Source organism: Antechinus flavipes, chromosome 2, assembly GCF_016432865.1.
Source record: "Antechinus flavipes isolate AdamAnt ecotype Samford, QLD, Australia chromosome 2, AdamAnt_v2, whole genome shotgun sequence".
Classification (NCBI taxonomy): domain Eukaryota; kingdom Metazoa; phylum Chordata; class Mammalia; order Dasyuromorphia; family Dasyuridae; genus Antechinus; species Antechinus flavipes.
Window position 1 is genome coordinate 468,414,728 of NC_067399.1, and position 15,018 is coordinate 468,429,745.

A 15,018-nucleotide genomic window follows, 5' to 3' on the forward strand; every position below is an offset into this window, starting at 1 on the left:
TTATGTGCTTCCATTCTATCAAAGTTTTCGTGGGAAGTAATGTGATAACCATGGGGGGCTCAATAGCAAAGGCAGCAGAGCACCAGCCTGAACAGACCCTGATAAGCTGGAAGGACTGCGTGGATGGGCCTGATGATGAACGGTGTGCCTGCTGTCTAGAGATGACCCTGGCTCCACCAGAGGGTGGGGAAAGACCACCTATGAGGTTTTAAAGGGATCTGTGTGGGTAGAGGAGTCATTCACAGTGGTCAAAGAACAGCTTTGAAGAAATGAAGTAGTGTTTTCTTAGACTAATATATGTCAAAACACATAATGAATGTTGCATATTAGGCTCTATCTGTGTTGTTTTTGAGGTTCCTGGCTCAGTTTCCACAAACTAATTCATAGCATTTGTGGTTTTATTTACCCAGCAGAGACACCTCTACTTCTTCATTGCAGATACTTTCTGTGCTGATATATGCCAATGAACTGCTCTGCTTGTTCCATGAGGGGAACATGGGAATACGAATTTCTATAAGGTCCACTAGTGCCAGGCACTATGCTCAGCACTTTATAAATACTATCTTATTTGAAATCATCTGAGGATCCAGGGCTTTATGTCATAAATTCCATTATCCCATGAAGAGTAAGGGCATAATGTTTTCTTGAGAGGGAGGTATGGCCTAGTGGAGAAAACGATTTCTGTGGAGGTCAGAATCTGAGTGCTGCTACTTAGTTGGCCTATAATCATGGAGGCAAGTCACAGAACACTAAAAGATAAGTATTTTGAATATTATTATCTCCATTTTATAGATGAAGAAACTTGAGACTTTCATCTTCTCTGTGTCCTGTCCTGAGTTTAAGAACAGTGCTCCATCCATGACATGTTACTGACTGTCCACTTCATCATGTCTGAGGCTCAGAGGAGCAAAGTAATGTACTCAAGGAACCATCACTCAAAGGACAGGAGCTGGTGTTCCAACAGAAATCTCCTACCTCCAGCTTCATAACTCTTTCCATTAAATCACTTCTCTCTGAGCCTCAGTTTCCTCAGCTATAAAATGAAGATAATTATCCTTGAACCAACTTACCTTTCAAAATTTCAAGCACTCTGTAAACTTCAAAAATTTTATAGCAACACATCATGATTGTTATTACTTTACTACTTCTCTAATCAACATAACTTCAAAACAGTATCATTAAGACATTATATTATAGTCAGCTGCCACTATGACACTAGGAAACTACACAGTACTATTATAAAATACATAATGTATGTAGTATTTCTAGGATGTGAATGTCCTCTTCATTAGAGGACAAATTACTTATTGTCAGGAATAATTTTTAGTCTCATGGTCTGTTTTTGCAGAACCAGTTCAAAGCATGACAAGAGTTGAAAGTGGGGTGTGGAAGGGGGGAATCAGTGAACATCTTATTTAGAGAATATTAATCTTATTAGTATCATGGAGCATTTGGCAATCTAGTGAAGTCTGAGAAGAATACAGTGAAGTTCTCAGAATAATATTTATAAATGCATAAAACAGAATACACAGGACAGCAAAGAAAAGCAGTTGAATTTCAATTGAAATATATTATCAAAACGTAAAGATAGTAGATTTAGTCCAATCCTGTCATTTTGCAGTTGAGAAAACTAAGGCTCATCAAAGGCAAATAACTTGCCCAACATCACACAGGGAAGGAATGGCAGATCTAGGATGTAAACCTATCTTGAAAGGTAAAGTGCTGCAGGTGCTATTTGGGGATTTATCTTGAAGGTAACCAAAAATGAGGAACAGCAGCCCACTTCAATCCCAAAAAAATTCAGCCTAAGACTTCTGGCTTCAGAGAAAATATTAACTGTCCCACCTGAACCCCTCTGAGAGCCTTTCCTCCGCTTCAGTGCCTTCTGTAAGATGTCCTTCATGGTGACCTTCGTACTGTCTACCTGAATAAGGGAGAATCCATGAGCAGCATTTCTGAAAGAGAAAAGACAGATATTAAATGCCTTCTTCATTGTAGTTTAAGAGAGTTTTAAGAAAAAGTCCATGCTTGAAGGGCTAATAAACTAGAAATTGATCAAGTTGACTACTAAGAGCAGAAAGAAAAAAACATCATTATTATACTTGTTGTTGACCAAATTAAGCCTCACTAGTGTGCTGATTGCCAGTGGACATAGGCTCCTGGTGCTGGTTCACAGGAAAAATTCTACTGCTGGGGTCTGACAAAAGATGAGTTCTGTTTGTGTCGGTAGATGTCACTGCAGACAGTTACTGCCATCATATTAAGGATCATGGGGCCCCTGAGGAAAGAGGTCGAGCAATGCAGGAAAAAAAAAATTATTCTCTAAAGCAATTTAGATACTCCGGGAGGGAAGATTCTTTTTAATGGGGTGTTCAATGTTTTAAAAAAGATATTAGCAGTGTTTAAACTCCACAGCAGAAAGTTTCTTTGACTTTTTATTCTTTTGCAACATACACAGAAATTTCACCTATGCAACATCTCTCTACCTTCACTACCATCATTTAGTATAGCTCCTTTACTATTACCTGCCTGGTGAAATGGAAAAAACAATAAATTCAAGGACATGAGTTCACATTTTGACCTCAGCACTGTGGCACAACAATGCTTGTCTAGGCTTAGGTCATACAATTTTCCACATAATTCACCCTAAATTCAAGCAAAACTTTGCTAGCAGTTGATAGTGTGATAGACAGAGTTCTGGGCCTAGAGTCAGGAAGAGTTCAAATAAAATCATAGATATTTACTAGTTATGTGACTCTAGGCAAGTTAACTTCTGTTTATATCATTTTCCTCACATGTAAAATAGAGATCATAATAGCACCAAACTGTTAGGGGTATTGTGATGAACCACTGAGAATATGTGTGCCTGGCACATAGTAGGCACTTAATAAACTATTCATACCTTACACTTGCTAGTTTTCTTAGTCCATTCTTCTGCCTATTAAATTCTTACTTCCTTTTAAGCCCAATTAAAATGCTACCTAGTTCATGAAACTTTCTTTAATCTGCCCAGTTGTTAATGGTCTATCTTCACTGAATCCCATAATATTTTGTCTGTATATCTCTAGCATTAAACATGTATTATTTTGTACTAGTTATCTATGTGTCATATCTGCCATTAGATTATAAGCTCCTTGAAGACTGAGAGTCCCCCAGTACACAATATTTTAAAGATATATATATATATATCAGACACATAAGAGATGTGTAGACTAGAATTTAGAAGAAATTAAAATAATTAAAGGATACTGAAGCACCTTTTAGGCTAAATCTTAGTTTCATCTCTGCAACTAAGGAGGAGGAAAAAAGAATTTAATAACAGGAGGAAAAAAACTAGGCCTGAGATTTCATCAATATAAAAAATTCCCCATACTAATAGACATCAACACCTTTTCTGAAACTTAAGTTTCTGAGAGTTATTTGGGATACTGAGAAAATAAGTGACTTGCGCACATCAGCAGAGTATGTGTCAAAAGCAAGACTTAAAACAAAAGTCTTGCAGGTTCCAAGATCAGCTCTATATGCAGTAGTGTCTCTTAAAAATTAACTAAAATAAGCAAAAATAAAATAAAATAAAATAAGCAAAAATAAGACCCTATCTTCAGAGGGAATTATAGACCAAAACCCCACAAATCAGGAAGAAAGTAACTCTGTGACATAATTTTTTTAAAACAGGAAATAGAGATGGAGAACGAAACTTAGAACCTAGAATACACACATACACATAAACAATGAAGCTTGTAATCAAGGGGATCTCGGAATGTAAAACTTTGGTGGTAGAAGAGAACCCTGATATATTCTAGAAGGTTAGAAAGTAGAATGTTCTAGCATAGAAGTTACAGTGTAGAACAATTTAAATGTCAGAAATAGAAGGGAACTTGAGTAAACTAGATAGATAGACAGATACTGTATAAAACTTTAGGAATATAGTATGTTGAATTGGTGTGGACCTTGGAGATGTTCTAGTGCAACCTCTTAATTTATGTATGGAGAAACTGAGATCTACAGATGCAATCAATTCTTCACATGACCAAGAAATTAGAGATCTAGGTCAAGAACCTGTCTGGGTTAAGTGTGTGTATTCCTAGTCTAATGATGTTTTCATTACACCATGCTTTTTCCTATTCCATTACATCCTAGTACTGAGGAGTCAAACAGAACAGAATTGAATGACCTCTGTTAACAGGTCAAAGTTTTCACCTAAGAAACACTGGAATGATTGTCAATGTTCAGACACTTAAAGAATTTGGTAAGAACTCCACTTCTCTATGAGAATCCTGAAAGATAAAATGACCATAACTTATATTTCTAACACATTTTAATGAAGGAAGGAATTCTGGATTTTTTCAATCCATCAATGGGTTGAAACTTTGTTACCACCTCTAACTTCTTCCAGCCTTGTCATCCTCTTCTAATATGGCCAGAAGTTTTTCTTCTGAAAAAACCGAGTTTTTCCAGTTATATTAGATTGAATCAGGGTGTTCATAATCTTGAACCAAGCTGAGCAGCTCAACACTGACTACCCAATTTGTTTTTACCAATATCAAGACATATCATTCCCTTACCCTCTAAAGGACTCCTATTTACTATGTGATATTTTATTTGTTCAAAGACAAAAGTTGGGGTTTGATCTGGCAGGCATTTTTATCCATTTTAACTTGGTCAACTTCTTCCTATTAAGCAGCTGGTTTAAGAGCTGTCAAGCTCATTTTACTGAATGCTCTGTTACTAGATCAGGTCTGAGTCACAGCCATTCTTTACGTCAGAAGCTGGAGCCCATCCCAGAACAATCTTTAAAAGTTTATTTTACTGATCAAAGCAAAATGAGGAAAAGCATTTCGTTTTCCTATATTTAGTGAGCATTTCAGTAAGTGATACTTTGGCAAGAGGACTGAAGTGTAAAGTGCCCTCTACATTTATAAACTGGTAGATATTTGCTTTGGAATAGGGCCAGGACATGTTTGGAGTGAATGCCAATCATCTGAGTTTCAACTTACTAGACCATCATTGCTTGGTTTTGTTTTTATAAGTTAGCAAGTTTCCCATCTGTAACAATATGGTTGGGGATATGTTCTGAATGCACAAGCAGATGGACGCCAATGATCTGAAGCATTCTAGGGACAGTTCTGTGGACCGCATACCTTGAATGGAAGGCTAGTGTCCAGACTGAGTAAGGGGAGAGCAATTGTGCTATCCTTTGAACAGAAGACATCATCTGGAATGTCCTGTTCTGGATGCCACATTTTAGGAAGGCCAGATGAAGCATGTCAAGAATTTGGCCAGCATAGTAGGAACTCAAAATTATGCTATGAAGATCAGATAAAGAAATGGGCAATATTTATACTGGAGAAGAGAAGTTTTGGCAGTGAGGCTTCTGAATATCTGAAAGGCTGTAAGGTAGAAAAGGGACTAGATTTATTCTATATGATCTTTGAAGGCAGCAGTGGGAGAAATCAGAGATAGTTATAAGGAGGTCAACTTTCAATTAATATAAGGATCCTCTGTGTCTTGAAAATAGAACAGTGAGCTTCCATTCTCTACAGGTAATAGAGCAGAGTCAGGATAGCACTTTGCCAGAAAGCAAGTCATACTTCAGATGGTATTCTAATTCTAGGAATTAAAATTCTACATAGCCTCATTGAAACTGGCCAAGATGCTAGTTTTAATTCAGATAATTCTGTAAAAGTATATGTAACTGGATTAAAGTTCTGATAAAGGCCTCATTTCCAAAATATATAGAGAATTGACTCTAATTTATAAGAAATCAAGCCATTCTCCAATTGATAAATGGTCAAAGGATATGAACAGACAATTCTCAGATGAAGAAATTGAAACTATTTCTAGCCATATGAAAAGATGCTCCAAGTTATTATTAATCAGAGAAATGCAAATTAAGACAACTCTGAGATACCACTACACACCTGTCAGATTGGCTAGAATGACAGGGAAAGATAATGTGGAATGTTGGAGGGGATGTGGGAAAACAGGGACACTAAAACACTGTTGGTGGAATTGTAAATACATCCAACCATTCTAGAGAGCAATTTGGAACTGTGCTCAAAAAGTTATCAAAGTGTGCAAACCCTTTGATCCAGCAGTGTTTCTACTAGGCTTATACCCCAAAGAGATACTAAAGAAGGGAAAGGGACCCACATGTGCCAAAATGTTTGTGGCAGCCCTTTTCATAGTGACAAGAAACTGGAAACTGAGTGGATGCCCATCAATTGGAGAATGGTTGAGTAAATTGTGGTATATAAATGTTATGGAATATTATTGTTCTGTAAGAAATGACCAGCAGGATGAATACAGAGAGACTTGGGGAGACTTACATGAAACGATGCTAAGTGAAATGAGCAGAACCAGGAGATCATTATACACTTCAACAATGATACTGTATGAGGATGTATTTTGATGGAAGTGGATTTCTTCGATAAAGAGAGCTAACTCAGTTTCAATTGATCAATGATGGACAGAAGCAGCTACACCCCAAAAAAGAACACTGGGAAATGAATGTAAACTGTTGGCATTTTTGTTTTTCTTCCTGGGTTATTTTTACCTTCTGAATCCAATTCTTCCTCTGCAACAAGAGAACTGTTGGGTTCTGCAACATATATACATATATTGTATCTAGGATATACTGTGACATATTTAACATGTATAGGACTGCTTGCCATGTGGGGGAGGGGATGGAGGGGAAAAGTTGGAACAGAAGTGAGTGCAAGGGACAATCTTGTAAAAAAAATACCCTGGCATGGGTTCTGTCAACAAAAAGTTATAATTATGAAAAAATAAAAAATTTTAAAAAAAGTATAAGTAACTGGAAAAGGAGGTATTGACAATTCACGTAGGAAGGATGACACACAATAGACAAACTGAGATAAGACCTTTATTATCTCAAGCAGGAAGATGGTATGGCAGAGTAGTTTAGTGGAAAGAACAGAATTTGCAGTCAGCAAACATAAGTTTGCATCCTAGTTGTGTGACTTCTGTTGTCAATTTGCCATGTTTGGTTCTAACTTTCCTCATTGGTAAAATGAGGGGGAACAGATTAAATGATCTCTAAGGATTTTTCAGCTTTAAATCCTATGAGGCACAGTACATAAATTACAAACACCTTAGCCTTAGCTGCATCTGCGAGATCCACATTATTTAGGAGACAATACCTTTATCTTTATTTGTAGAAACTCTCAAAAGAATACCTTCTGTTTAGTTCAAATTCCCACAAATTAAAAAGGTCCTCTAAAAGGAGTTTTTAAATAGAAGAAGAGCACTGATCTCTATTTTTTCTGTCATTTTACCAAAACCTACTTAGGTGACAAGGTTAAAGAAAGCCCCGGAAATGCTGGGCACTTATCATCCACAGGCTTTCCTGATAAATTGTGCAGTGGAGGAATAAAGGATCACCTTCTGTATTTTTTCATTACACTTTTCTTTTGTTACAGAATACATAAATCCATTGTGGCACAATGTAATATGTATCATCGCGCTACACCTGCGGACGCTTCCGAGCGGCTGCCATGTCTGTATAGTCAGGAATGATAAGTGAACCGCCCGTGAATGTTAATGATAGTGATCATTCTGAGGTAACTTGGCTTTCCATCTTCCTTTACAGCCTCTGCGCTGAAGCCAGGGGAGCAAGGTTCATGAAAGGAGAACAAAAACCCGCCATAAAGGTAAAAGGCTTAGCATTCAGAATACTGTTGTGGAAGTGAGTACTATCTTACTCTGGGGCTCAATTTTGGGAGAAACATGAACATTTCAAAGAGAGAGCAAAGTTCCATCCTGAACACAGAATGCTCTACCAGACATAAGTTTTCCCAGGTCAATTCTAGACCTGGCAAATGGAGGGATAAAAACTGGTGACTGGGCATAGATTGCTATACTCTGAGGAGGTATAGTCCATCCTGCTTCCAACACTAGACTTTGCTTAAAGAAATGATACAAAAATTAATACTAATTTTACTAATACTAATACTGATAAGAACACAGATCTGTAATGTTTTGAGAATAGGTATCCCCTTCGCTGATTTTATAATGTAATAGGCAGCTTTCACAAGTTTCTGTAACTAAAAATTGAGTACTCTTCCTATTGGGTGGTGAACCTTTCCCAAACTCGCCAGGCTGATCCTTAAATAATAACACAGTGTCTGTCCTCTTGCCCAGACTAATAGCCTGTGTGAAGGCTTTCTGGAGCTTAGCTCTGTTAGTGTACCCTTGAGAACCAATGATATTCCCTATAGCATGAATATATCATAGAGATATATAGGGGGAATAACAATATCCATTCACATCCAAAAAATTCTTTAAGATTTAGAAATCATTTTCTTTATTTCCAGAGCAGCTGGGCCTTTTCTTCTTGACTTTTCCTCCAGTTTTCTGGACTTTTAAAACCAACCTCTTCTGTTGGTTCATCCTAGAATTCTTCGTGTTCCCTCTGGTATATCCCTCTGAAAAACCTGTTTCTCTTCTACTGGAGAGTTCCTCCTGGAACCTTCAAATTATGGAGGGATCAGAGTCAGATGTTTTCTTTCCCTGTCTGGCCCTGTTCTTCTTCAGCTCCCTTCAGGGTATCGTCTTTCCCCTTAAGGACAAGGACTGCCTTTCTTTTCACTTGTATTTACCATTATATCTGGAACAGAAAGCTTAACAAATCTTTGTTTCCTTCATTTTTTCTCACAAACTTGTGAAGAAAGTAATATAAAAATTATTTATTCCCATTGCACAGATGAAAAAAGAGGTTTACTGGGATTTAGAGTTTAACTAGAACTCACAGATTATACAGTCTTGGGGTTCTTAGTTGAAGGGGAGCCCATTGGCAATTACGTGAAGCTTGTGAATCTCTGCTCAGAAGGTTTTTAAATGCATAAAATAAAATCAGTGGCATTGCAAAACCCAATGTTGCTGAAATAGTTACTAAAATATTTTCTCACATACAAGTTCCTGGACCTCCTGAAATATGTTCAGACTCCATACTGGGCTATGGACCATAGGTTAAGAACTTCTGAGCTACTCTCATGCCCTCTTTATACAGATGAGAAAACAGTGGCTAAGGGAGATAGACTTAACTTATCAAGATCGGTGCTAGTGAGGGGCAGAGCCCAAATGTGACAATGGTCCTCTCACACAAAATCAAATACTTTTTACACTATACAGTAGAGATGGATATGATCTGCCACAGATCACAAATGTTCTTATAGTTACTGACATTCAGGATTTGTCTTGGTTGTTCCAGTGAAAGCACAAGTAGAATCAATGACCTTGGACTTCTTATATTTATCTCTACCAAAGAGCAGTAGTACAATTCATAATCAAAGGTTTTTTTAAATATATAGGACATCCTCCTCCCCACATTACAGATAAAATAAATCAAGTTCAAAAAAGTAAAGGAACATGTCCAGAGCCAGTGACAGAACCAGTTATCTGAGCTTGAGTCTTCAGTCCCAAGTCTCCTGTGCCATTTTTATCATACCATTATGGTCACACACAAAACTAGGGAACTGAATGAAATCATGGATCTGTATTATATATATTCTCCCAGGTGGCAAGAGTTTCTTGTTTTAGGATTATCAAGCATGTTATGACTCCAGGATTTGAATGAAGAACATGATATTTTCATATCATATAGTATAAAAAGCATGAAACAAAAACGAACAACAACAACAAAAAACCCAATACCAATAGAAAACCCATTAGCCCTTCAGCTGATCAACAGCAAATATAGAGTAGTGAGCACAATGTAATGCAGGACCTGTATTGGAGATCTACACCTACTAATACACTTCTATATGATCTTGACCAAGTTGCTTCCTTCACTGTGCCTTGGTTTGACAGAAAGGATAACAGATAATGAAAGATAAGACAAAAATGTTAGGAAATGTCAGTCTTGGCTAACCCCATCGTTTTACAACTATAGAAACAGAAGCCTGAGAGAAGTGAAACCATTCACTCAAGGTCCCAAGGGTGAGTGATACAGTTCAGATGTGGGCTTTGATTTCCAGACTCCAAGTTTAGAATTCTTGATATTGTGTTGCTGCTGTTTTCATGATCATGAGTCTTCTAAGTCAATATCTACATCCTCCCAAGTTTAGCCATTATTCTGAACCTTCACTGATTACTATGACATTCTATACACTGCCCCTTAGTTACAAAGTGAAAATATCTAAGGAGAGAAAGAGAGAAAATTACACATAATAATTACAGCCTATGGTTGTTTAAAGAAAGCCTTCTGGGAATAACTCCATGGGCAAAAAGAGTTTATATTTTGTGTGAATACCACATTTTGTTTAACTTGACCTGACAAGTTTTAAAAATAGATCAAAGTTCATTGTCTTCACAAGCGATGTTTGACATTGGATAAAGCACGCCCTTTCACAATGGACATTTTCCAAAAGCAGAACTTGCCAAACTAATGGGCAGAGAGAAGCCAAAACGACTGCCCTCCGTCTTCTCCTTGTGTAACTTCGCCAGAGTCCTTGAAACTTGCCAAATTCGGTCATGCCTGCTTAGCCCACGCGACTGATTGTGCCAGAAAAGAAAATAAGACACAGATGTATTTGAGCTCTTTGAGTTGCCAGTAAGAGAGACAGCTAATGGCTTCATTTCGACCCTCCCCTTCCAGCTGGGCACAGGTGGGGGATAATGAGGTCCCTCTCCCTAATCAAACTCAATTATTTACTACTCTATAGAACTGCAAAGACATTCACATTCAGTTCAGAGTATAAAACACACCATGGGCTACTTCCAACCACTGCCACTGGGTATTTATAACAAACTCAAGTGGCTAACAGTTTGCCTTGGCAGGAGTTAAAGTGTGTAAAGTTTTGCAAACTGTTTCTGCTCAAATATGTCCTGCTGAAATGGGGTCCCCAGGCGGGGTTTCCATAACTGTCAGATCAGTGAACTGCATAACATCTGAGAATATAGTCAACATACAGTGTAGGCAGGATCTTGAAATCAAACGCCACATTTTATCACAAGCTTCTGAAAAACATCACTTTTTTTTTTTTCCAACAGCAAGAGTGACACTGTATTAATAAACATTACAAGTCACAAGCTTGACACATACAGAGCGGCAACTGAGAGACTTCAGCTGAGAAAGGGAGGTAGAGAGGAAAGTATGAACACAGGAAAACAAAATGAAATGTATTCAATAAAAATGTGACCAATGGGTACACAAACCCCAAACAAATACATTTTAAATGTATACTATAACAAATGTATTTTAATATAAGAAAAGTTCACAAAACCAAAGAATATCTGAAAGAAACTGAAAGGACATTAGAACATAAAACAACAGAACAAGGGAACAAAGAATGTTAGACTGAAAGATTTCTGCCACAAAGAATATATGTTTTATGTATAATAGGTGAGGCATTCCATAATACAGTCTTTTCTAGCTTTAACATTCTAAGTTTTAATATTCTGTGTTCCAAAATTCCTTCCAGTTCTTATATTCCACGTTCTAAGGTCACTACCAATTTTAACATTTAATATTTTTAGGTAGCTTCCAGTGTGTCTATGATTCCATGACAATGATGTACAATCTGATAAGTACATTTTTAGTTTAAGGCTAAAAAGCATGAGTTTCCAGAGACCAGTAGGTGAAAGTTTTGCTTTGTCAAACACAATCGTCTCCAGAGGGAGAAAAGTTCATTTGCATGACTCACCTTCTCAGATCTGCTGCTGTATGAAATGAAACCAAATCTAATTTTCACAGCCTTTTCCTTGTTTACCTGAGTATTACTGTGATTATTCAATCCAATTTAGTTTAACTCAGAAAACAATGATTAATTGTCTATTACATGCAGAACTCTGTGCTCAGAACAGGGGCCTAAACAAAGTTTACATATGACATTTTGGACTCATGGAGTTCACAGGCTAGAAGGAGGATAAGGTACTAATATAATAACAATAGTCAGTATGTTTTGCGCATTCTCCATATGTTAAATTACTTGACTCTCGCAACAACCTGAAGTAGCTACTATTCTTATATCTATTTTACAGATAGAGACAGTGGGACACAGGAGGTTAAATAACTTGTCCAGAGTTACACAGCTAGTAAATGTGTTTGAGGCAGGATTTGAACTCAGCCTTTCCTGAATCCAGGCACAGTGCATTAGCCACCATGCCAGCTAAGTGCCTCCATGATAATGCGATAATTATTATATATACTAATAAATTACTGTTAAAAAATTCAAATAAAATGTTAGGGCTGTGTGTGTGTGTGTGTGTGTGTGTGTGTGTGTGTATGTATGTGTGTGTCATTACTGACTAGATCATTCTTAATGGAAGAGATACTTAGGTTAGGCTTTAAAGAATGAGTAAAAATTAAATTGATTTTATCTTACTATTAATTACTGAAGGCTTTTTTAAAATTTTATTTTGAGGGAGAGAAAAGAGGCCAGTTACATTTTGTATTTTGTTTGCCAGACTTAATTTTTGTTCTTACATGTTTATTTCCAGACTTGTAGATCCTTGATTAGAGAATTTTCAATGATGTCTGAGATTCTTTTCAGCTCTAAATTCTAAAAAATGTAGAAAAAACTAAATTAGATCTAAGTGGCTCTGGTCTAAGTAGGCTAAAAAGTCATGGCTTTTTGACTGGCCTAAATCTGGTAAGTATAATGAATAAGTTCTACTCTTATCTGGTTTTATATATTGGGTGCTTTAAAAACATCTTAATAAGATGAAATAGCCAATAATCAAACATAATCAAGCTCAGACTATCAATGTGGGTCTAAATTAACAGAGTATTTCTTATTTGCTTGTGTCTCAGAGAACCAACTGTGTGTTGTTCTTTTTCATTCTGTTATATTAACAAACATTTCCACTGTCCAGATTGTCCTCATTCATAGAAAAGGAACATATGCAGTCTGGATGATTGAATGTTTGGGAATCTGACTTGATTTCCGTTTTGGCAGTTGTTGCTGTCTAGAGAGAAGAAAGGACTTTTCTTTGTGTCTATTTAAAGTGACAGACATACTGAAGTAAATAATAAAGAAGGAAAGCATTAATTATGTTACTTCAAAAATTGGAAAGGTCAGACTAACTAAACACATGTGTTTTGCCCTCTGGAATGTCTCTTGAAACAGGGCCAGAGTTAAGCTCTGTGCCTTCAAGGAAAAGCAGAGAATACAGATTGCAGTCTTAACTTCATTTTGTTTATTTACAGTAATATCAAATAGCAGCTTGTGAGTAGAGCTGTGTAGCTATGAAACCTGTTTCACAACATGTAAGTTCTACCACAGCTGTGTAATAACAGCAAAAGGCTTGGACTAAAATCAGAGGTGATGAGTTTTAGTCTTGTGATCTTCACTATGTGATCTTATACAAATAATTTCTACTCCTTAGACATTTCCTTATCTCTAAAATGAGGGGGTTGGATTAGTTAACTTTTAAGGTCTTTCTAAATTTTAAAAATCAATCTGCCCTAGAGGAAATAAAACTAGAATAGCACACAAATAACTAAAGGCCTCCCTGGCTCAAAAGAAAAAAAAAATTCCTCTCATTCTCCCAACAAATTCATTTGGATTAAATATTTTTAAATTGTAAATAGCCTGTGAAGGTAACACTATCATTCATGTTTCATTCTATGATTACAGGAACAATTCCTATTTGAATATCTCTTGGAGTCAAGGGATAAGTTTGGATTGTGATGCTGAAGCAGAGGGAATTTTGGAGTGGGCTTTAAGGGAATGGAGGTCTGTGACAAGCTGGTGGTCAGCAAAAAAGGTAACAGGTACCCACAAGGAGTCAAGAGAAGGTGTAGGCTGAGAGAAAGATTCAGAAAGAAGATTGGTGGATACAAAGAAAAATTTCCCTATTTGAAAAACTTTCACCTAGGGCCTGGAAGTAATCTATGTGATACTTAATATTCATTCATTCATTAAACAAATATTCGAACACTTACTCTGTGTAACTCAGATGCTCTGGGAAGTAAGAAATGTGTGCTTTTTGCTCTATACTTAAAAAAAATAATTGTAGAATGGAAGAAAATAATTTTTACAATTGCAATTACAAAGAGAATTCCAAACCAGGTAACAGATGCAGAGATAATCACAGAAGATAAAATACACAATCATAATTATATAAAATCAAAGTGTTTTATACCAACAAAATCAATGCATCAGGATAAGAAAAAAAATCTTTGTACCAAAAAACTCTGATGAGAACTTGATATGTAAGACAAATAGAGAAAGACACAAATATAAAAAGTTCAGAGTCAAGAAAAGAAATACAAACTATCAGCAACCATATAAAAATTTTCCAAAAGAGAAAAACCAAACCAAAACAAACTAGCAAAAATGGAAAAAGACCAAATTATTAAATGTTGGAAGGGCTCTAGGAAGGCAGGCACATTAATATACAACTGGTAGATTTTGGAAAATAATTTGGAACTATATGAGAAAATTAATCTGACTCTTTACACCCTCTGACTTGGTGATTTTTTTACTAGGTATATACACAGGAGGTCAAAGGAAGAAAGATCAAAGATTATAATAGCACTTCTGTGGTGTTAAAAAACTAGAAACAAAGGAAGCATCCATCAATGAGGTACAGATAAACTAAGTGAGGTATGTGAATCCATTAGAATACAACAGAACATAAGAAATGATGCTTTTTATCTTTCTTGTCTACTCCCATTATAGAATGGAATGGATAAGAGACATCAGCTTCGCCTGGAGAGGCTAGGCTGGACTAGATAGTCTATGTAAGTTGTTCTGGATACATATATATTTTTTGACTGAGGCTTTTGGGGTTAGTGACTTGCCTACAGTCACACAGCTAGAAGTGACCAGATTTGAACTCAAGTCCTCCTGACCTCAGAGGTGGTGCTCTGTCCACTGCGCCACCTAGCTGTCCCTGGATAAAATATTTTTTGTTTAATGTTCAACTCTTAGTGATGTTCTTAATTTTTTAAGATTATTACACAGAATGTTAGACGTGGGAGGACCCTTAAAGATCACTGAGTTTATTATACTCCTTATTTTCTGAATGAGGAAACAATGGTCCAGAGAG

At 36.6% G+C, this 15,018-nt stretch overlaps 1 protein-coding gene across 3 annotated transcripts in view; it reads right to left on the reverse strand.

The window, feature by feature from the left end:
- Positions 1-15,018, reverse strand: part of MAPKAP1 (MAPK associated protein 1) — a 327,452-nt gene that overhangs the window by 130,795 nt on the left and 181,639 nt on the right. For all 3 annotated transcript variants that reach the window (XM_051979649.1, XM_051979647.1, XM_051979648.1), the window contains one exon: positions 1,846-1,955. In XM_051979649.1, the coding sequence (XP_051835609.1) occupies positions 1,846-1,955 (110 nt within the window). The remainder of the gene's footprint in view (positions 1-1,845; positions 1,956-15,018) is intronic.